At 46.0% G+C, this 24,305-nt stretch overlaps 1 protein-coding gene across 3 annotated transcripts in view; it reads left to right on the plus strand.

Annotated features, from left to right (window-relative positions):
* SLC2A4 (solute carrier family 2 member 4) overlaps positions 1–24,305 on the plus strand; it is a 61,176-nt gene that overhangs the window by 16,893 nt on the left and 19,978 nt on the right. Inside the window, exons 1-4 of one of the 3 annotated variants that reach the window (XM_088655595.1) lie at positions 8,942–9,050; positions 16,718–16,837; positions 19,017–19,177; positions 24,085–24,209. In XM_088655595.1, coding sequence (XP_088511721.1) covers positions 9,030–9,050; positions 16,718–16,837; positions 19,017–19,177; positions 24,085–24,209 — 427 coding nt within the window. In that variant the 5' untranslated portion in view covers positions 8,942–9,029. Of the gene's footprint in view, positions 1–8,941; positions 9,051–11,818; positions 11,956–16,717; positions 16,838–19,016; positions 19,178–24,084; positions 24,210–24,305 lie in introns of those variants that run through there. The other 2 variants (XM_060281919.2, XM_035135432.3) reach the window with 2 other exon arrangements.

Here is a 24,305-nt window from a genome sequence, read left to right on the forward strand (position 1 = left end):
TTCCTGCCTCTTACAATCTAATAGAAAGACTACTTGCCCTGGACGCTTGCCCACGCAATGCCGGGTGGTTAGCCTTGGAAGGAAGGTTTTTTTGAAAAGAACGGGTGACCTTGCGATCTAGAACAACCCCGTCACTTCCCGGTGGGGATCGGGGGTGTCTAGGGGCGGCTTCACCCGAAGATTAAGAGCAGAGGAATACGGAAAAAAGGTTGGGTAGATTGCTCAGAACTCCTGCGCAGATTGGCAGGAGCGAGCTGGGTCCGTCCTTCTGGGTATTTCGTTTAACGAAAGGACGGATCCCAAAGGCTCTAATTCTTCTTTATCCCTTATGCCTTTACAGCTTAGCTGCAACTAGAGCCCAAGATAAGAAACAGAAAAGGAGAGAACAGTGAAGAGTGAAGTTTTAGAATTTTAGTTGCTGCAGTAATCAGCCCACCGCGTGTCCCCTTTTAATACTCACGACCGATCCTTTCAGTCGAATCCCGTTGTCTCCAGCTTCCCACTGGTTCCTGAAGAAAAAACAGCCTTGTCCCTTTAAACGTTGCTTCGTCCTGGGGGTCCCGCTTGGACTCTCAATTACTACCAAGCGCCTCGGGTCCTGAGGTTGGTTTACCCCCCTGCAAAAGAGGCAAGGGCGCGCTGGGCTCCCCTTCCTCAGTGAACCCGGAGCTCAAGGCAAAACTGGGTCCCCGAAGTGGTCGCCAAACTGTTGTAAAAATTTGCAGAGATACACGGTCCTAGAATTAAGTGGATCCTTGACCCAGGAAGAGTCCAGGTATCCTGGCAGGCAGACGAAGTTTGAGCGTCTCCTGCCTACCAAATAACAGAGGCCAAACCAGGACGTACGAAGCAAGGTACTTTATTAATTAAATAATAAAGCTATTGCAATAGCGATCCGTCCACACAAGCAAGTTGAAGTGAAGGGACCCCGAACAAAGGAAGCTTCACAAATTTATAGGTTTCATTTCCAATAGTACAGAATTGCATAAAAGGTGGGGAAATGGGTTCTGGGAGGGGGTAATCGCGAGAGGACAAAGGGGTTGATGGAATTCTTGATGTAAGATATCATGGTGATAGTCCAGGTAATGATTATGCATGTCTCCTTATTGTTTGACAGGAAGACTCTGCGGATGTGGGAAGATTGTTGATAACACCTGTTTATCAAATAAAATTGTTGTTCTCACTGAAAGTGTGTATTTGAGTCGTGCTCTTTTAGACTGGCTAGGTGGCAGTGTGGTATCAAGAAACAGTGGAAACAGTCCGTAAAATATGTTGTGCCACAGAGGTGCCTATTAACTTGCAACAAAGTTTATACAAATATTCAATGTTTGCAATAGAGAGAAAAGACTACACTTAAAGTTAAAGAAGAAGAAGATATTATACAGTAACTAATAATACACAGAGAGGATACAATTCTAACAGCGGTAAAACGTTCACAGTTCAGAGCGATGTTTGACAGCTTATAACATTTTATCAAGGACAACGAACTAAAAGCTTAGAAGGGTGCATAAGTGGAAACCTTTGCAAATAGTAGAGTCAAACAATTAATTCTTCAGGATGGCAGGATTTTTTAAACAGGTACAATTTGATAGAAAGGTTCAAGGTATCAGTGCAAGGTTATATTATTGCGGTTTCGTAAATAGATACAGTTTCATACAGAGTAGAGAATAGGGAGATGCATCGGGTAACATGATAGAGGACACCATAACATTACTAAAGGAACAACGGAATAGTTTATTAGGGATAAATATATATATCTTAAAAAGGTCCATGGTTCAGCTGAATCTGGGTCATGAAAAGTACAAGGGAGGGCACCTCAGGCGGGGATTTGGGAGGGTGGAAGTTCCGAGAATGGGTGATCGTTTTTGGTTATCTGGCTGGAGGTGCGATTATGCAAGTTTCCATGTGGGTGTGAGACAGGATTTAGCGATGGCTTATGTAAAAGGGTGCGTGTGTTTTCCAAGAGGTCTGGAGGAACTGTCTGGGTCAGCAGGGGATTAATTTACCTTGATACTGCAGAATAGGCTTCTCTTGACTTTTGAACCATGAAGTCAAGAAAATGGCTTCTCTCTGGCTAAACTGTCCCCTCTCTGTACATTGGTAGTCTCGTAATGCATGGGGGCAAATTCCTCTTACCCTGCCCCTTATAACAGTATTCTGAACTGAATTTCCTCTGAATCTCCCTGTCATCCTTGCAAGTTGTAAATATCCTACCTACAGTATTTTGCTTGCCAGTCGGTTTTTGTGGGGATGTTGTTATCACTTTTCCAGTTCTTTACTATTAAAATCCTAGCCACTGTGGTTGCGTACATAAAAAAAGAGGTCTAAGATTTTTCTTAATTTCAATAGATGCAATTCCTAATAAGAAGGCCTCAGGTTTTTTTATTTTTTGTGGATGAGAATTTGAATATCTTTTTAAGTTCATTAATATATGGTATCCCAAAATTCTCGTAAACAGCTCCCCATACATAGTCCCTTTTCAATAGGCAGGATTGGGCCCAGAACGGGTTGCATCTGTGCAGGGTGGATTAAAAATCAATGGTTTTCAAATGAATAAATAAATAAAAATCGGATTTTAAAAAAATAAAAATCGGATTAAAAAAAATTAAATCAGATTTTTAAAATAAAATGCTTTTGGGGGGGAAATCGTTTTAGATTTCTATTTAAGTTACATTATAGTCCAAATGCTACTCATCAGGAAATAAGGATTTGTTTTAAGTTTTTCATGTGTGCTAAAACTCAGTCTAAGGGGTTGGTTTTTTATTTTTATAAACACCATTTAACCACATCAGTTAACATGGATACATATGCTACAATGTTATTCTTTTAGTTAAATAAATTGAATTGTTATTAAGGAAATGATTATTTTTCTCCTTCCAATAAAGTACAGCAGCAGAAAAGTTGTCCAAATATAAACAGTTCAATTATTAAACCTCACAATAATTTCATAATTATCTGTCAATGTATTTCTAATAGTAAAACCAAATCGGTATTTTTTATATATAACTGCAAAAACTACTCTGAAAATTTATTATTCCAAAAACGAAGCCTTCATCTGGTTTGTAAATACTGTATTAAGATTATACCAGCAAGAATGAGTCTTTCTGTAAAATAAATAAATAAATGATTTAAATCGAGTCTTAGTGACTCGCGATTTAAATCGTGATTTATATCGATTTGATTTAAATCAGATCCACCGGAGCAATTGTCTGTCGTTCTGCTGCGTGTGCAAAGCAGAACTACATTCTGTGACATCACGGAAAGCACACGCATGTAGGGAGCGTGACCTGCAGCAAGCGCAATACCCTAAATTCATTATGTGGCCGAGTGACTGCTGCATTGCATCTTGCGATTGGCACTCTGCTACCTAGCAGGGGAACAGGATCGTACCTGCGTCGCCTCTGTCATTTAGCTCATGCGCAAACCAGCGCGCTTTGCACCGATCTCTTACCGCATGTGTGCCTCGCCTGCGTTATTCAGAGCACCTAGAAATCCTGCAATATTTAGCCTTGGCATCCTGGAATATTTTAGTGTGTGGCTCGGGTCCTGCTTATAAACGTTATTTTTATTTATTAAGTCGCAGAACGGTTTGCATTATGAAAACAAAAAAATGCTTAACAAAGTAACAAACTAAAAAAATACATATACACCCACACTGATTTAAATGGCCATAGATTTAAATAGCCAAAGGCCTGGGAGAAGAGGAACATTTTTGCCTGTATATTGAAGGCACCAGGCGAACCTCCCTGGGGAGAGTGTTCCGCAGACGGGGGAGCCACTGCAAACAAGGCCCTGTTCTTGTGTCGCCACCCTCCAGACTCTCATGGAGGAGGCACACGAAGGAGGTCCTTGGGTGACGATCGCAGGGTCCCGGGTGGTTCAAATGGGGGAGGTGGTCCTAAGCCGTTTAAGGCTTCATAGGTCAAAAGCAGCCCTTTGAATCGGGCCCAGAAATTAATTGGCAGCCAGTGCAGTCGGGCCAGGATCGGTGAAATAATAATAATAATAATAATAATAATAATAATAATAATAATAATAATAATTTATTATTTATACCCCGCCCATCTGGCCGGGTTCCCCCAGCCACTCTGGGCGGCTTCCAACAAAACATTAAAATACAGAAATCCATCAAACATTAAAAGCTTCCCTAAACAGGGTTGCCTTGAGATGCCTTCTAAAGGTCTGGTAATTGTTGTTCTCTTTGACCTCTGGTGGGAGGGCATTCCACAGGGCGGGTGCCACTACCGAGAAGGCCCTCTGCCTGGTTCCCTGTAACTTGGCTTCTCGTAGCGAGGGAACCGCCAGAAGGCCCTCGGCGCTGGACCTCAGTGTCCAGGCAGAACGATGGGGGTGGAGACGCTCCTTCAGGTATACTGGACCAAGGCCGTTTATGCTCCAACCGTCTTGCTCCTGTGAGCAACCTGGCCGCTGAATTCTGCACTGGCTGAGGTTTCCGAACCGTCTTCAGAGGCAACCCTATGGCATAACGCATCGCAGTAATCTAACTTAAAGGATACCAGAGCGTAGACAACAGAAGTTAGACTCGCCTAGTCCAGATAGGGGTGCAGCTGTATGCTTGTGAAACACGGACCACGTATAAACGCCATCTCCAACTCCTCAAAGGATTCAATCAATGGGATCTCTGAACATTTTTACACATCACTTGGGAAGACAGGCAAACTAATGCCAGTGTACTGGAAGAAGCAAAGATCACCAGTGTTGAAGCGATGATTCTTCAACGTCAACGTCGTTGGACTGGTCATGTTGTGCGGATGCCTGATGATTGTCTTCCAAAGCAATTCCTCCATTCCAAACTTAAAAATGGAAAGTGTATTGCTGGTGGTCAACAAAAGAGGTTTAAAGACTCTCTCAAGGCAAATTTTAAAAAAAATGTAGTATAAACACCGACAATTGGGAAACACTGGCCTGCGAGCGCTCCAATTGGAGTACAGCCTTTACCAAAGGTGTCATGGGCTTTGAAGATGCTCGAACTCAAGACGAAAGGGAGAAATGTGCTAAGAGGAAGGCACGCTTGGCAAACCCTCACCGTGATCAACTCTCGCCCAGAAACCAATGTTCCCACTGTGGAAGGACATGTGGTTCCAGAATTGGCCTCCACAGTCACTGCTAAAACCGTGTTTATGGAAGACAATCTTACTTACGAGGGATCGCCAAAGAAGAAGAAGACGAAGAAGATGATGATGATGATGAAGAAGAAGAAGAAGAAGAAGAAGAAGAAGAAGAAGAAGAAGCTGGGCCACCAGCTGTCGTGGACAGGAGGCCCCCACATTGCACACTTGCTCCTTCAGAAGGTGTATAACCCCCACAAGAGCAGGCCAACTTCCATCAATGCAGGATTATGCCCATATTTTGGATTTTCCTTTTGGCTGGGAGAGCATCAATTTCTCAGGTGAGACTCCACCAGGAGAAAGAGTCTCTGATCTAGAAGCTTTGGTCCCTAAACCTGCTCCCGTAGGGCGATGCTGAGCTTTACTTCCTGGCGAGATACATTCTCCCACTCTGCACATGCTCAGAGGAACCATCTCTTAAATAAATAAAAAGCTCAATTTTTTTGCATTTATACCCCAACTTTTTTCTCCGAGGAGCACAAAGCGGTTTGCATGCTTCTCTTCCCGCTCCTCATTTAAACCCCACAACGACCCTGTGAGGTAGGTTAGCCTGAGTAAAGGCAGGGACTGGCCCAAGGCCAGTGAATTTGGTGGCTCAAGGGACTTGAACCTTGGTCTCTCCCAGGTCTCAGGCCAAAAAGTAGACCTGAGTTAGTCATGTCCATTAATTTCAATTAATGGTTCCCTCGGTGCTCCATACTGCACAGAATTCACCATAATTAAACATGCCAAGTAAATATTGGGTTGTGACTGCTTGCAAATTGTAGACCCAACCACTTCCCTTCCTTCCTTCCTTCCTTCCTTCCTTCCTTCCTTCCTTCCTTCCTTCCTTCCTTCCTTCCTTCCTTCCTTCCTTTCTCTCTCTCTCTCTCTCTCTCTCTCTTTATTAAAAAAACACATTAATTTTATTTTACCTAATAATATGCATGAACATACAACACAAAGCATTTGGTTCGAAATCAAAACTACATTATTTTCCTTTAATTCTAGACACACAGATTTATATTAAATCCTCAATGAACCGCTTTACACAGACAAGGATATACTGTAAATATTTACAACCTTTTATAAGATCGGCATAAATACAATCAAACATTTGCCATGAAAAGGTGTAAAATAAATACAGATCAAGCTTTTAGCAAATAATTCCAGATTATCCTCGCTCTCATTTTTTGTAAAGCTTTTGTTTGTTGTTGTTTTTAAATCGTTTTATAATGTACATATATGGTAAAGGTAAAGGGACCCCTGACCATTAGGTCCAGTCGTGACCGACTCTGGGGTTGCGCGCTCATCTCGCATTGTTGGCCGAGGGAGCCGGCGTATAGCTTCCAGGTCATGTGGCCAGCATGACAAAGCCACTTCTGGCAAACCAGAGCAGCACATGGAAACGCTGTTTACCTTCCTGCTGTAGCGGTTCCTATTTATCTACTTGCACTTTGAGGTGCTTTCAAACTGCTAGGTTGGCAGGAGCTGGGACCGAGCAACGGGAGCTCACGCTGTCGCAGGGATTCGAACCACCGGCCTTCTGATCAGCAAGCCCTAGACTCTGTGGTTTAACCACAGCGCCACCTGGGTCCCTCTATGTACATATATAGAATGGCTATAACAGCAGACGGAAATTGAAAGCTGGAAAACCAAAGCTCTAAAATAGGCAGAGTACAGTTGCGCGTGGGTTAAGATAACAAAACCGAAGTGCAGAATATCTGATTATCAACCAGATTAAGTTGCTGGGGCAGTGCGGCATAGTGGTTAGAGTGTCTGCCTAGGACCTGGATGAGGCCAGGGTTCAAATCAGCCTGATTCAGCCATGAAGCTCACTGGGTGACCTTGGGCCCAGACAGCCTGACCCACCTCGCAGGGTTGTTGTGGAGGTTAAATGAGGAAGAGCCATAAGAGAGCCCCATACAAGACGTTGACCTCCTTGGAGAAAAAGTCGGGAAATAAATGCAATTATTGATGACAGCAATATAATATAATTAACGTTTCACTGGCTCTTTTCGAAATCACTGTGGCTTTTTTCTTCCTGCCTTAGTTTAGCTGGCAGTGCCACCCATCCCTAGCTTTGCCTACTCGGAAGTAAGCCCCATTGGATCCCAAGGGAGCTTGCTCCCAGGGTAACGGGGGGGGGGGCCTTCCTCTGCAAGCCAGTACTGCCGCAGCAGCGATTGCCAACAGACTGCAGACCCTCCAGGTGCCCCGATTTTCCCGGGACAGTCCCAGATCAACAGAAGAAGGGCTGGATTCAGGTTGGATGAGGCCCTAAGTTACTGAAGGCAATGGGGCCCTTTATATGTCCAGCTGTCCTTTGTCAACAACAAATTGTCACTGGGTTTTTTTTGTGTTGAATATATGCTATATGGTCATTTATAAACCTAATACGTCCGTATGCAACACAAAACAAAACACTGTTGTTGCTGTAGGTAGGTTTAATTTTATTTCTTTTTTATCTTATATTTTGGAAATGTACATCCAGGTTTTTTTAAATATTTCCTTTAGATCTTTTTGGGGGCCCCAAGAGAGTGGGGCCCTAAGCTAGAGCTTGTTTAGCTTACATGTAAATTCGGCACTGGACAGAATCATAGAGTTGGAAGAGACCACCAGGGCCATCCAGTCCAACCCCCTGCCAAGCAGGAAACACCATCAAAGCATTTTTGACACATGCCTGTCAAGCCTCTGCTTAAAGACCTCCAAAGAAGGAGACTCCACCACACTCCTTGGTAGCAAATTCCACTGCCGAACAGCTCTTACTGTCAGGAAGTTCTTCCTAATGTTTAGGTGGAATCTTCTTTCTTGTAGTTTGAATCTATTGCTCCGTGTCCGCTTCTCTGGAGCAGCAGAAAACAACCTTTCTCCCTCCTCTATATGACACCCTTTTATATATTTGAACATGGCTATCATATCCCCCCTTAACCTTCTCTTCTCCAGGCTAAACATACCCAGCTCCCTAAGCCGTTCCTCATAAGGCATCGTTTCCAGGCCTTTGACCATTTTGGTTGCCTTCCAAAATGAAGCCATCCCCATTTCTGATTTGATCCCGCAATGCCCCGCTTGCCCTTCCGGACATCCCTATTCCCATCGGAGAAACGTTGGGACTTGCTTTTTTAAAGCACTTTACGTAAAAGCCGTTCTTCCAGGCCTGGAGGCAGGAATGAACCTCGGCTGCTAGAGGGGGGGGGGGAAAGCCATATTTGGCCGCTTCCATCCAGAACAGGCCTGTCTCCCATTACGCTGAGTAATGGAGGCAGGGCACATGTCTCTGTGTATTCCCCCCTGGCCGTTAAAAAAAATAAAAATAAAATAAAATTACACTTCTGCTATAAGACTTCCCTCCCCCTGCAGCCGAACAGGTGCTGAGTGCCAGGCCACCCGCTGACTGACAGGGTGCAGGGGTTGTCAAGGCACCCGCAGAGGCTCCCCCCCCTTCCCATTTCGGGAAGGATGGAGGGGGCAGCGAGAAGCTTGGGTAGCTTCTAAAGCAGATCCAATTTCCCAACCTGAATGTCAGAGCCAGTCAAAGATGCTGCTGTCATTTTTTGGGGGGGGGGGGAGAAGAGGATGGCGGGACACACACACACACACACACACACACACACACACACGGATGTTGCGGGGGTCTCCTGCGTGAGCGAGTAACTGGACTCTCTCCCATGCCCGTCACCTGCCACTCAAATGCATCGCGTGCCCTCCCTCCCCCCAAACAGAGGGTGAAATCCTAGCTGGCTTGGCAGCTTTCCCATCTCAGAGCTGGAAACGGCACATGAAACCTTGGTTTCCCCAGAGACTTGGGAAAGGGATTGAATGTTGTGGGGAGAGGGGGGGAACAGCGAGGCCAAATAAAGAGGAGGTATATGGAAATTCTTACCGAGCATTTCTATTCCCGGAGGGCAGTCCTGTGATGGCATGGATCCTTCTCTCACACAGGTAGGTAGCCCAATTCTAATAATAATATTAATAATAATAATAATAATAATAATAATAATAATAATAATTTGAATCCTCCCGCACTTTGGAACTCCCTGCTGATTGACATCCGTCAGTGTCTTCGCTGGATACTGTTTGATGCCCCCCTGTAAACATCCTTGTTTTGACAAGCCTACCCAGGCATATAGAAAGTTGGTTTTAGGTTTTAATCCTCCATCTTCTCCTCCTCCTCCTCCACCTCCTCCTCCTCCTCCTCCTCCTCCTCCTCCTCCTCCTCCTTCTTCTTCTTCTTCTTCTTCTTCTTCTTCCGCCCTTCATCCGTACGTTTCAAAGCATTGTAAACCCCCCCCCTTGAATTTCCCATTTTATCTTACCGTAAGCCACTTGGAGGTTTTTTCCCTTTTAACCATTGGGCGGTGCCTAATTTTAATTGTGTTCTCAAAGCTACGAACATGAGTTTGACCAAACTGCGGGAGGCAGTGCAAGACAGGAGTGCCTGGCGTGCTATGGTCCATGGGGTCACGAAGAGTCGGACACGACTAAACGATAAAACAACAACAACAACAATTTTAATAATAATAATAATAATAATAATAATAATAATAATAATTATTATTATTATTATTATTCTCTGGGTGGCTTCCAACAAAATATTAAAATACAGAAATCCATCAAACATTAAAAGCTTCCCTAAACAGGGCTGCCTTGAGATGCCTTCTAAAGGTCTGGTAGTTGTTCTCTTTGACCTCTGGTGGGAGGGTGTTCCACAGGGCGGGTGCCACTACCGAGAAGGCCCTCCGCCTGGTTCCCTGGAACTTGGCTTCTCGCAGGGAGGGAACCGGCAGGAGGCCCTCGGCGCTGGACCTCAGTGTCCGGGCAGAACGATGGGGGAGCAGACGCTCCTTCAGGTATACTGGACCGAGGCCGTTTAGGGCTTTAAAAGTCAGCGCCAACACGTTGAATTGTGCTCGGAAACGTACTTTTAAGAAATAAACATGTGCTCAGTTTCCCCCACCCACCCACCCACCCCAAATATTCCATCGTGACCTTGAATGACCCTGGGTAAATGGAGCCCCCATGTCCGGACGCAGTCTACCTTTGAACCCTGGCAGCTGAGGAGGGTAAATGACAGAGGGTGTTTTTGCCACACCTGGGCTGGCGCAGTCAGGCATCGGATGACGGAGCAGGTGGGCCTTTTGTCCAGAACCACCAGGGCTCTGTGTTTTCTCTCTTCTCTTTCATGTTCGTTTATTATCTTTGCACCGGCCAGCCCTAAACCGGCTGCCGCAACGGGGCGTTGTAAGCAAACTGACCCTGTGCAGAGCTTCCTCCTCCTTTGAAGCTCTCGAAAAAAGTTTTGATCTCACAATGGACCTGGCGGGGCTTATTTATAGCACTCTCAGGAGGCAGGCAGGCTTAGATCCATCCGCCGAGGAGGGGAAGTGGCACACCGTCCTTTAGATGCGGTCGCATTTTCATGCACGTACGCACTGCAGCGTCCTTTGCCAACCGGGCGCCCTCCTGGCACCTTGAGCTACGACTTCCAAGAAACCTGGAGGGCGCCGCATTGGAGAAGGGCGCTTTGCAGACTGCCTCCCCTCATGCCAAGACTTCTAGGAGGAAACTTGGAGAAAGGTTCGGCATCAGGAGGCAAAAAAATTAACGGGGTCTCTATATTTCCCCCCAAACCAGGGTTTTCATCTTCTATTCCCCAGCGGTTAATTTCTCAGTAATAGGTACAGGGGCTCGAGCCCCTGCTCTGCCCTGCGGTTCTTCCTCGCCCCCTTGTGCCACTGCAACGTCCTTTGTCGCAGCTGCTCAAACAAATACAGGGAACTCTGCACGTGCTCAGAGGCCCTCCGCCATCCTTTGTTCGCAGGAGCGAATTGTCATTCAGCAAAATTTAATATGCTGCTTGGATGCCAAAAAAAAAAAAAAAGACCCTTAAAGGTTTGCTGGAAATGACTTGAGCGTGGTTGCCAGTTAACCTTTGCTGTCCCTCCTTCTCCTCCTCCCTTTTTTGGGGTCAAGAAGCCCTTTCCGTGTTTACATTTCTGAAGCTCCAGCACTATCCCCTAATATGGTCCTCTCTTGCGCTGGTGTCTGTCAGGACAGCCTCCCCTGGGTGCCTTCGGTGGGAGGGCCATCATCTCCCAGATTGCCAGAAAACAAATGCACTAATAAACACACACACACAACACTAACCTTAGTCACACTGCTGTCTCTCTCCTCCCCAGCAGAGCACAAACCCTCAGACAGCCATCCTTAAAGCCTGCCTTTCCTCCTCCAGCTCGCTACCGGCTTTCAGAAAAAAACAGCAACCCACAATTCCCCCTCAAAAGGAGCTCCCAGCCCCTCTCCACTCTGACCCACAAGCCAGCAGCATTTCTCCTTAAAACTCAAGCGGCAGGCAGAAATCCAACAGGTGAAGCGCCCCAACAATGCTCCACGTGTTGGAATACCCCCCTCAAAAGGAGCTCCCAGCTCCTCTCCACTCTGACCCACAAGCCAGCAGCATTTCTCCTTAAAACTCAAGCGGAAGGCAGAAATCCAACAGGTGAAGCGCACCAACAAAGCTCCACGTGTTGGATTTCTGCCTGCCTGCTCAGGGGGAAAGCCATGCCAGGAAATTATAACCTTGCAAGGGAGCTTTGCTTCGCCCGCTAGGCCGCACAGCCTGCTGCAGGCTGCAGGGTTCCCCCCCCTCTCACCTCCGGCTCCTTCCTGGCCGTCTGGCTGCTCCTCCCTGCCGCCCAGTGCTATGGAAACGGGCCTCGCCCCAAATACCAGACCCAGAGGAAGAGGGAGGGGACAGGCCTCCAGCAACAGCAGCAGCGAAGAGGAGGCATGAGTCACTTGGAGGACAGCCTCAGAAAGCCGGCTCAGGATGGTCCCTCGGAGGAAGGTATGTGTGGCATCCCCTTGGCAGCCCCCCTCCTAGCCCCAAATACTCCTTGCAGCCCCCCAGAGAGGAGGCTGCTACTAGCCCCGCGATGCCCTCCACGGTTCGTGCCGCCCAAACCAGTCGCCAGAAGAAGCCGCCAGAGGGGAGAGTAGCTCTTGAACTCGGTACCAGCTTGCGGGTTCCCCAGAAAAAGCATCTATCTGGTTGGCCCCTGAGAGGGACAGGATGCTGGGCTAGTGAAACCACCGGCCTGATCCTGCTGGCTTTTCTGATGGTCTTAAGGCAGCTGTTTCGTGCAGAATGAGCTCCCTTGTCATCTCTAACCGAAAATGCAGCCAGCTCTGGGGTGGAGGACTGCATTGATGATGCCTAGAGGTCGTATGGGGCCGTGGTGGTGTTGGCAGGGATCCCTGGCTTACGAGGGGCAGGGCAGGTACGGGGCATGGTGGCGGCCAGTCTGGGCATGTGGAAGGCGTTCCACCGGAAGCCGAAAACTCGGATGTTTTAGGAGGATTTGGGCCGTTAAAGGAAGGCAAACCACATTTTCAATGTGGCAGAAGGAGAGCGCAAGATATCCTTTGCCAGGGAGCTGGCGGCAAAACTCTTGAACGCGAGGAAATTGGCACAAATGAGAAACCCACAAGGGGCACCGGAGCAGAGGGGAGCCCTATAGCTTTGGACAGGCATTTCTCACACCTCGCATGCCTAAATAGCCTTGGCATGAGTGTTATGCAAAGGTGGAAGCAGGGCACGTTTCTGCGCCTCTGCCCGGCGGCAAAATAACTTTCGGCCTTGAGGCTGTGCCCCCTGGCGTGCCATCCTGGGGTTACGTGCGGGACGTGGGGTTACAGGAAGGCTTCGTCTGCCGGCGCGTCACTGAAGAGCTCTGTGTTACAACACGCCTTCCTATCTGTTGGCAGATGGGCTTTCGATGGTGCAATATGTGGGAGACAAAATGCCCCCCAGGTCCGGGGTCCTGTTTTCCCGGTGGCCAACCAGATGCCCTGGGGGCTACTGAGCGCAACGGCGACCCTCTCCTCGCTTCTGAATCCCAGCAAGGGAGGAACAGAGCCATTGTGGCTGTTTGCCATTGATCCTCCACCTTGGGACCAGTTTACCTATGAGATCGGGTGGCTTCCACATTTGTAAGACCATACTGTATTAGCGTGGCTGCACCTGAACTTTGGAACTCCCCGCCTCTTGATGACAACTTTACTTTTTTTCTGGTGCCTGCCAAAATAAAAAAATAACAGAGGTTCCACCTGCTTTTCCTTTTGTTGTTGGTTTAACTTTCGGATCGTCGTCAACGGCTGTTAATCCTGATAAATTTGCTGCGTTTTCCTTTCGGAAAAGAATGTAAATGAATAGATTGCCCTGATCCTCTTCTTCTCCAAGGCCATTGAAACTGGTGGCCATCGCTGTCTTTCACGAGAGCAAATTCTGTGGTTGAACTGAGCGGTGGCTGAAGGGCGATTTCCTTTGCTGTGAGGTCCTACGGCTTTTCCCGGGTAGCTCCTGCAAACGTTTTTCCACAAGGCCAAAAACAGTCGAGGGTGTGTGTGTGTGTTTGTGTCCATTCTCCCTCTTTCCGGTGACCCCCCCCCCTCCACAAATGTGATCTTTTAGGGCTGTTCTCCCACTTGGCTGAACTTCTCGCTGTTGGTGGTGAGGGGAGAGACGATGATAGTGGATAATATAATCACTGATGTCAAATATTGACATTTCTCCTGCCAACCCTAGCACAATCCTCTCTGGGCAAGGCTGGCCTCACCCTAGTTCCTGGGAACTGGGAAGAGATGGCAATTTGCAACATCTTTGGTTTCCAAAGCTCATTTCCTCTCTCCTTCTGGTGCCACACGCTGGAGGGGGACGACGACGTTGGCGTTACAGGAAATAGGGAATAATTTGTTCTCTCTTCACCAAGGTTAAAACCAGAGGCAGACAAACAGGGCAGTTTATGGAGTAGCACTGATTCTCCCCTCTCTCCCAAGTTCCCAACAACATCTCTCTTCTGGGGGCTTCCCATAAAACTCAAGGATGCCTCTGTTTGGGAACGGAAAAATGAACCGTTTTGGTGTCCAAATGGGACACATCTACCCCCAACGCACATTTGAATATCATCGTGATTGCTATTATTCCTTACATAATCATTATATGTAAGGTAAAGGGACCCCTGACCATTAGGTCCAGTCACGGACGACTCTGGGGTTGCACACTCATCTCGCTTTACAGGCCGAGGGAGCCGGCGTTTGTCCGCAGACAGTTTTCCCGGGTCATGTGGCCAGCATGACTAAGCCGCTTCTGGCGAAACCAGAGCAGCTCACAGAAATGCCGTGTACCTTCCCGCTGGAGCAGTACCTATCTATTTATCTACTTGCACTTGGACGTGCTTTCGAACTGCTATGTGGGCAGGAGCAGGGACCGAACAACGGGAGCTCACCCTGTCGCAGGGATTAGAATCATAGAATCATAGAGTTGGAAGAGACCACAAGGGCCATCCAGTCCAACCCCCTGCCAAGCAGGAAACACCATCAAAGCATTCTTGACATATGCCTGTCAAGCCTCTGCTTAAAGACCTCCAAAGAAGGAGACTCCACCACACTTCTTGGCAGCAAATTCCACTGCCGAACAGCTCTTACTGTCAGGAAGTTCTTCCTAATGTTGAGGTGGAATCTTCTTTCTTGTAGTTTGAATCCATTGCTCCGTGTCCGCTTCTCTGGAGCAGCAGAAAACAACCTTTCTCCCTCCTCTATATGACATCCTTTTATATATTTGAACATGGCTATCATATCACCCCTTAACCTTCTCTTCTCCAGGCTAAACATACCCAGCTCCCTAAGCCGTTCCTCATAAGGCATTGTTTCCAGGCCTTTGACCATTTTGGTTGCCCTCCTCTGGATTCGAACCGCCGACCTTCTGATCGGCAAGCCCTAGGCTCAGTGGTTTGGACCACAGCGCCACCCGCGTGCCTCAATCATAATACCTACGTCCACTGATTTCAAGAGGCTTTGTTATGTCCTTTACGTTTTGTTGGAAGCTGCCCAGAGTGGCTGGGGGTAACCCAGCCAGATGGGCAGGGTACAATATTATTATTATTATTATTATTATTATTATTATTATTATTATTATTGCCTCCAATACACCTGTTTCTCAAGGCAATCTGCAAAATGGAATGAGAACAGTTCGAAAGCAACACTGAAAATAACATCAGATAAGTTTCGAGGCGTGTGGATTAGGCTAAGCTGGGAAAGCTTGTCCCTCACATATAGTGAGAATTTAAGAACATAAAAGAAAGGGCTTCCTCCATAGGCGTGGAGTTCCATAGGTTAACGATGTGTTGCATAGAAAAGTGCTTTCTTTTCTCTGTCCTCAATCTCCCAACATGCAGCTTCACTGGAGTTCTAGTGTTAGGAGAGGAAAACCTTTCTCTATCCATTTCCACCCCCACCCCATTGCATAATTCTATAATTTTCTCTAGGGAAATTCAATAATTTAATAATTTTTTTATCCTGTCACCTCTCACTCAACTTTTCTCTTAAGCTAAAAAGTCCCTGGCCCTTGAAACCCTTTCCCCCCGAGGGGTACTGCTCCATCCCCTCAATTATTTAGGTACTCCTTTCCCCGAACTTTTCCAACTTGGCATGTTCGTTTCCAAGGCTGAGGCAACCACACAGAGGTTTCTCGTTCTGGTCTAACTAGTCCCGAGAAGAAGAAAAAGGCAGCTATGCTTGCTCCATTTCTCTCTCGGCTTGAAGGTGACCTCTCACCTTCAGGTACACACACAGAGAGAGAGAGAAAGGTGAGAAGGAAGTTGTAAAAAACCCTGCAACCTGAGAAGAATCTGTCTCTAAACAACAAAGCGATGGAGGGAGGGAGAATTCATCATAAATGTACAGTACCTTGGTTCTCAGACTTAATCGGTTCCGGAAGTCCGTTCCAAAACCAAAGCATTCCAAAACCAAGGCGGGCTTTCCCGTAGAAAGTAAGGCAAAACGGATCAATAATCCGTTCCAGACTTTGGAAAACAACCCCTAAAACAGCCATCTAACATGAATTTTACTATGTAACGAGACCATGGATCCGTAAAACAAAAGCAATAATCAATGTGCTGTACTATAAAATAAATAAGACAGTATCGTAGATGATAAAAATAAAAAGTACATTTTTTCCCTTACCTGCACTGACGATAGTCATTGTGTGGATGGGGGACTTTTATCCATTTCCGCAGTCATGCAATCGATCAATCAGTAGCTGGACTGGGTTCCACACAGTAACAAAAAATGAATTAACAGGGGGGGGGGAGCCTCAAAACCAAAAACGCAAAATAATTAGCAAAAGCAAAAGCACTGAACTTAATCCGTTCCGGAAGTTGGATTGACTTCCGAAATATTCGAAAACCAAGGCGCAGGCGCCCCGGAAACAATAGCCGGCAGCCGCATCAGACGTTCGGCTTCCGAAAAATGTTTGAAAACCGGAACACTTACGTCCGGGTTTTCGGCGTTTGGGAACCAAGGCGTTTGAGAACCAAGGTACCACTGTATAGGGATAACCTGGGACTCTGGAGTTCCTTAACGCCATCTCTGTGAACCGTCTTCTGGACACGAAGTTTCCAACGTGAGTTTGCTGGGTGGTTTTGGGTGCAGATTTGGGGTGCCACAGAGAGCGGGGCGAAGCGGCTCTGGGCGGCGACCGGAATCCAGCTGTGAGCCGAGAAAAGGGATCCATCGCCCATGCTCTTTTATCCCCCTGTGTTTTTTCCCAGGAAGGAGAGGAAGATGCGGGGAGTGGGATAACCTTCACCTTAATCTTGTCCGTCTTCACAGCCGTGTTGGGGTCCCTGCAGTTTGGATACAACATTGGAGTCATCAACGCACCGCAAGAGGTTTGTGGGGTGTTTGTGTGTGTGTGTTCCCCTGGGAGGAAAGAGGGTCAGACCCCAAGGCTGGCTGGGCAGAAAAGAGAGGGGTCGTCCCAAACATCGGGGGGGGGGGGTAGCAGGTTGGAGAGGATGAAAGAATGGATGGAAGATAATTCTGTTTTTTTAAGTATATTATTGGGTATGAAAGGACAGGAAAATTACAGAGTGAATTAATACTACATTGTTATTATGAATTTATAGGGACTGTACAAATATATTTTTAAAAAATCAAAGCAGCAACATTTTGTCTTGCAGTGGAACCTCGGTTTTCGAACGATTCGGAGGCCGATCGCTGAAAATCCGGAAGTAAATGCTCCGGTTTTCGAATGGTTTTCGGAAGCCGAACGTGCTACAAGGCTTCCGTTTTTAGTTTCCCTATCGTATTGAGGCTTCCGCTTTCGTTTTTCGGACGTTTCGGAAGTTGAACAGTCTTCCGGAACGGATTACGTTCAAAAACCGAGGTTCCACTGTATAAGAATATGCATTAAACGTTCTTCCGAATGTTTTTCAAATACCTGTTTTGGACTGCTTTTTATCGACAATTTTAATTTGTAAATTTTGTAAGCAACTCAGGTTGGTTTTCTTTTTTGTACAATCAAGTGGTATATGGATTTTCTTAAATGAAAAATGAAATGAATTTCCTTAAATGAAATGAAAAAACAATTTGGAACAGAAGGCGATGCCCTCCTGCAGAGTCAGACCAGTCGTCCACCAAACTCAGTATTGTCCACACCAGCCCCTCTCAACCTTGGGGTCCCCAGGTATTGTTGGACTACAACTCCCATCATCCACTGGCCCTGCTAGCTAAAGATGATGGGAGTTGTAGTCCAGGAACACCTAGGGACCCGCAGCTGAGAAAGGCAGCTCCACACTGACTGGCAGCGTCTCTCCAGGGTTTCAGAAAAGGGGGCGTTCCCAGCCCTAAATCCCAAGGATCTAAACCCGAGATGTTCTGCATGCCAAGCAGCTCCTCTGTCCACAAACTATTATAGTAATCTAAAGAATTCACTGCAGATTATTGATATAGTTTGCTTTGCTCTGATAAACTTAATAAATAAGAAGCCAGGCCCTGCCTTCGTACTTGCAATTTAAGATACACAATAGAAAAGAGTTAAAGGTTGGGGTAGTTGAGAGAGGAGAATCAGCAATGTTGGTTAGTCTATGTGTGTTTGTGTGCTTGTGGGTCCTGCAATGCAAATCAGGGTATTTTAAACACATTTTCCTTTTTGAAAAAGAAATTGTGAAACTTATTATTATTATTAAAATTTATATACTGGCAAAGTTAACATGTTTAATTAGAGCAAAATCATCACCGACATTTGTTAAGGATTGGAAATTTCTCTCTTTTTGCAAGAAAGAGAAAAATGAACTTGTAATATTGGGGTTTGAAGATCAAAAAATAATGGTTTATAGAAGATAGAATGGTTGAAGGAATGAAGTTGCAGGACAGAGAGCTGAAAGTCCTTTTACTCTTTTCTATCGGGTGGCGCTGTGGGTTAAACCACAGAGCCCGGGGCTTGCCGATCAGAAGGTTGGCGGTTCGAATCCCCGCGATGGGGTGAGCTCCCGTTGCTCGGTCCCAGCTCCTGCCAACCTAGCAGTTCGAAAGCACATCAAAATGCAAGTAGATAAATAGGGACCGCTCTGGCGGGAAGGTAAACGGCGTTTCCGTGCGCTGCTCTGGTTCGCCAGAAGCGGCTTTGTCATGCTGGCCACATGCCCTGGAAGCTGTACACCGGCTCCCTCGGCCAATAATGCGAGATGAGCGCGCAACCCCAGAGTCGGTCACGACTGGTCCTAATGGTCAGGGGTCCCTTTACCTATCTTTCTATAGTTTTTCCTTCTTTTCCCTTCTCTCTCCCGGAATCTCCTTTTCTTGGTTTCCCCCCATCTTCCTGACTTTGTTCTTCCTTTAGACTTAAGTAGCTATCTTAGTATAGTATAGAAAGATACTTTTGTAATGGGTCGATATTTTTGTACAGTATATCTATGAATGACAAATAAAAAAGTTGTTGATAATATTCGTGATAATTAAAAAGAAGCAAGCTTCTCTTCTGCCCTCCATCCGAAGACGGCACAGATCGGTTTGCGATAGAAGAGAGGCTTTTCCCAACTGACCCTGCTTCCTTCCCGCTTCGCTCAGATCATCGAGCAGAACTACAATGCTACTTGGCTACACCGCAACGGGGAGTATATCGATCCCAACACCCTCAAAACGCTCTGGTCCCTGTCGGTCGCCATCTTTTCCATCGGCGGAATGATCTCTTCCTTCATGGTGGGCGTTGTCTCGGAATGGCTCGGCAGGTAAGCCCTCTCCGTGCGAAGCCGTAAGGAAGCAGAGGGTTCCTCTGAACATGTGCAGAGAGCGCCCATCCCTGGGCAACTACAACCGCAGGGTGGATTTGATTTCGATCAAATGGATTTAAATCACAGTTTAAATCACTAGTCAGTAAGACTTAATTCACTAATCGGTAAGACCTGGTTTAAATCTTTTTATTTTATTTTTTTACAGAAAGACTCATTCTTGCTGGTATAATCTTAATATTTACCAACCAGATGAAGGTTTCATTTTCGGAATAATAAATTTTCAGAGTAGTTTTTACAGTTATATCAAAAATTACTGATGTGGTTATCCTATTAGAAATACTGTACATAGACAGATAATTATGAAATTATTGTGAAGTTTAATCCTTTAACTGTTTATTTTTGGACAACTTTTCTGCTGTACTTTATTGGAAGGAGAAAAATAACAATTTTCTTATTAACAATTTAAACAATTCATTTAACTAAAACAATAACATTATAGCATATGTATCCATGTTTGTTAACTGATGTGGTTAAATGATTTTTTTAAAAAAAAAAACAACTTAGTTTTAGCACACATGAAAAACTTAAAACAAACCCTCATTTCCTGATGAATAGCCTTTGGACTATAATGTAACTTAAATAGAAAACTATATTTAGAAAGTTTTTTCCTCCAAAATCTTTTTATTTAAAAAATCCAATTTAAATTTTAAAAAATCCAATTTTTTTGATTTTTTTCTAAAAAAACATTCATTTTTGCCCACCCTGACTACAACCAATCACTCCAAATTTATCGATGATTGGGCAGATTGCCAATATTTCACCCCCGTAGTGTTTGTGAGCATGTAATAACCGTACGACTGGCAGTAATTCAACAGGTGAAGCTCCGGTTGTCACTACTTGGCTATGTTGGAAGAGGCGGCACCTGTTGAGTTTCTGCCTGCTATAGGAGCCAGCCCAGGAGCCAGCCCAGAAATGAGAACGAAGTAGTTCTAATAGTTATTTGCAAGGTCACCTTACCCATAAATGTATGCTTGTGTGCTTTGATCTGCAGAAATGGCACTCTTACAGGTGCCACATATTTGTTCTGTTCTTGCAAGAAATCAGGTACTGTATTTTAGTGTAGTAGCCCCTAGACCAGTGATGGCGAACCTATGACACGCGTGTCAGACGTGACACGCAGAGCCCTCACTGCTGGCACACGCCCCATCGGCCCATTCACGCTGCTGTTGGTCCCCCCCCCCCATTTGTTCTCCCACTCCTCCTACAGCTTGTCTTGCTACAGCTTGTCTCCGCTGTTAAAACCCGGATCCTTTGTTGTTGTTGCTGGTAGCCAGAGATTGGTTTTTAACCCTTTCTGTGCTGTTTTTTCTGGCGCTTTGGCAGACTATGATTGGGTGTAACAGCGTTCATTTTTTAACCCGTTCTGTGCTGGTTTTTTTGTCGCTTTGGCAGACTATGTCGGTGCTGCATGTTAGTTCCAGCGAAGGTATTATTCGTCATTTATTTCTGTTCTCTTCCCCCCCCCCAAAAAAAGTGCAGCAGCTTTGGGGCATCCCCCTCCAAAAAAGCAAAGCAACTTTTGCACCCCCCAAAAATCCTCCAAAACTTTGGTCAGCAACTCCCCCCAAAAAGCTCAACAACTCTGGGCACTTTGTGATAAATAAGGGGTTTTTGGTTTGGTTTGGTTAAATCATTAGTTTTTGGTTTATTAAATACAGTTATATATTACAACTATACATTTTTGTTATTTAAACTATAAATATCGTGAAATTATGGTTTTTTCTGGAAGTGACACACCACCCGAGTTATGCTCATTTTTTTGGCGAATTTTGACACACCAAGCTCAAAAGGTTGCCCATCACTGGCCTAGACTTTGGAACTCCCTGCCTCTTGATGTCAGGCAAACACCTTTGCTGTACCCTTCCCGTCACCTGCTTAAAACCTTTCCAGAAACATGTCCATTGAGGTGTTTTGATCACTTTTTTGTCTACTGTTTCAATCTTGTAAGTGTTTTAAACTGTTTCCTCCCCCCAATTGATCATTTTAATATGTCTTGTAAACCTGCTTTGATGTTTCAGGACAACCCAGCGGTATATAAATTTTGCCAGAAAATAAGCAGCCAATAGCTAAGAAGTCTTCTCAGAAAATGGGGTTTATATGTTGCTGGATTGTCCTAAAACCTCTCAGTGGTTGACAATAAATACGAAAATTCTACGTATTTATTTTATCGATAGCCTTAATGCTTCTTGTAACCTGCGTAGAGGTTTCACGACAACCAGGCAGTACGTAAATCTTGTCAGTTAATACATAAAGAGGAATTATTATCAGAAAATGGCATTTGTATTCCGATTGGCCTCTATAAATATGAAAGATATAAATAAAAACGGTGAAAACTGTTTAAACGATAAATTAAAACCAACAGCAGGCTGACGAGAGATTAAAACAGATCGACGTTGACGTGTCCAGATTGGCTTGCCTGAATAAAAAATGCTTTCAGCAAGCGGTTGAGGCTTGTATAAACTTAACTTTGATTTTACGCTTTTGCACGTTCTGCCCTCAGAGACTATTTGCAAGCCGCAACTTGGATCTGGGATTTTAATCCCTCGTTTCTTGCAGCGAACACATAATCGTTTCTTCTACAGCAGAGGAGCCTTGCCTGCTGAGCGTGGGCCGGATCCAGCCCGGCATCCTGTGGCAAAAAGACTTGCCAGCCTTCACGCTTTATCTCACGATCTGAACGTTAGGGAGGGGCGTCTAAAGGGCGAGATTATCTCTCGGCACTGATATCAGGAGATAAAATATTGCTCCGGTGGCTCTTTAGCGATCCTCTCTAGACAGCGGCCTGAGGATCGGAGGGGGTGGGGCAGATAAAAGAAAGCCCTTCTTCCCACAGCGCAGAATTAACCAGTGGAACTCCCAGCCACAGTACACAGCAACGGCCACCGACTTGGAAGGCTTTAAAAGAGGATTGGGCAAATTCATGGAGGAGGAGAGGGCTTTCGATGTCTACTAGGCAATATGGCTATGCTCCAATTCAATGGTGTAACAGTGGAAAATGTCGATCACTTCTCCTACCTGGGCAGTTATCTTTCCACAAGGGCCAACATTGATGCCGAAATGCAGCATCGCCTGAGCTCTGCGAGTGCGGCTTTCTCCCGAATGAAGCGCAGAGTGTTTGAGGACCCGGACATTCGCAGGGAAACCAAAATGCTTGTTTACAAAGCTATTGTACTACCAACCTTACTAATACGCTTGTGAAATATGGACCACTTATAAACGCCATCTCCAACTCCTCGAAAAATTCCATCAACGGTGTCTCCGAAATTTTTTACGCATCACTTGGAAATACAGGCAAACTAATAGCAGTGTACTGGAAGAAGCAAAGATCACCAGTGTTGAAGCAATGATTCTTCAACATCAACTTCGTTGGCCTGGTCATGTTGTGCGGATGCCTGATGATCGTCTTCCAAAGCAACTACTCTATTCCGAACTTAAAAATGGAAAGCGTAATGCTGGTGGTCAACAAAAGAGGTTTAAAGACTGTCTCAAGCCAAAAAATGTAGTATAAACACTGACAATTGGGAAACACTGGCCTGCGAGCGCTCCAGTTGGAGAACAGCCTTTAACAAAGGTGTCATGGGCTTTGAAGACACTCGAACTCAGGACGCAAGGGAGAAACATGCTAAGAGGAAAGCACGCTTGGCCAATCCACACCATGATCAACTCCTGCCCAGAAACCAATGTCCCCACTGTGGAAGGATGTGTGGATCCAGAATTGGCCTCCATAGCCACTTACAGACTCATTGTTAAAACCGTGTTTATGGAAGACAATCTTACTCGGCTACGAGGGATCGCCAAAGAAGAAGAAGCTCTGCCTCCACAAGATGCCACTGACATAGCTGTTGTGGCCTCTGTGAATTTGCCCAGTTCTCTTTTAAAGCCACCCAGGTTGGTAGCCATTGCTGCCTCCTGTGGCAAGGAGTTCCGCAGGTTAACGCCACGCTCTGTGAAGAAAGGCTTTCTTTTATCTGAATCTTCCAACGTGCAGCTTCGTTGAATGTCCACAAGTTCTGGTGCTTTGAGAGGAGGAGGAAAACGTTTCTCTATCCGCTCTCTCTACACCACGCGTCATTTTCTAAACGTCTAATCTTGTCGCCTCTTCCTCGCCTTTCCTCTAAACTAAAACAAAAACTTCAACGCTGCAACCTTCATTCATAGCAGAGTCGCTCCAACCCCCTGACCAATCTCTAAGGGGATTTGAGTCGTAAGTCAGTCTAGTGGTTAGTGTGTCACTCAGGCTGCAGGACCAGGGTTCGAATCCTCACTCAGCCCCGAAAGCTCATTGGGTGACCTTGAGATTCAGTCGCTGCCTCTGAGCCTAATCTACCTTGCAAGGTTGTCGTGAGATGGGATCGAGAGGGTGGGGTAGAACCCTCTACGTCAAGGCTACGCAACCTAGGGCCGGATGCGGCCCAATCGCCTTCTCAATCCGGCCCGCAGACAGTCCAGGAATCAGCATGTTTTTACATGAGTAGAATGTGTCCTTCTATTTAAATTGCATCTCTGGGTTATTTGTGGGGCCTGCCTGGTATTTTTGCATGAGTAGAATGTGTGCTTTTATTTAAAATGCATCTCTGGGTTATTTGCGGGGCATAGGAATTCGTTCATTCCCCCCCCCCCCAAAAAAATAGTCCGGCACACCACATGGTCTGAGGGACGGTGGACCGCGGTGCCCATGGCTGAAAAAGGTTGCTGACCCCTGCTCTACGTCAACCCTCAGACTCCTCGGAGGGAAGGCATGGACTATATGATTGTAATCAATAAATAAATGAAACGTCGTATTAAATTCTTTGAAACTAGCCGAAAAACAACAACAGACTCTTTCATTTCCTCTGTGGTTTTAGGAAGAGGGCGATGATTGTGAACAATGGCTTGGCCTTCCTCGGTGGCGGTTTCATGGGCCTGGCCAAACTCGGCAAGTCCTACGAGATGATGATTATCGGACGGTTCCTGATTGGGGCTTTCTCAGGTAAGGAAGCGGGTTGGGCTAGATGACCCTTGGGGGTCCCGTCTAACCCTACAGTTCTACGAAAGGACACACTGGTTTTGAACCAGTGATGCCAGT

Source organism: Zootoca vivipara, chromosome 12 (genome assembly GCF_965207765.1).
Source record: "Zootoca vivipara chromosome 12, rZooViv2.hap1.1, whole genome shotgun sequence".
In the NCBI taxonomy this organism is placed as follows: Eukaryota; Metazoa; Chordata; class Lepidosauria; order Squamata; family Lacertidae; genus Zootoca; species Zootoca vivipara.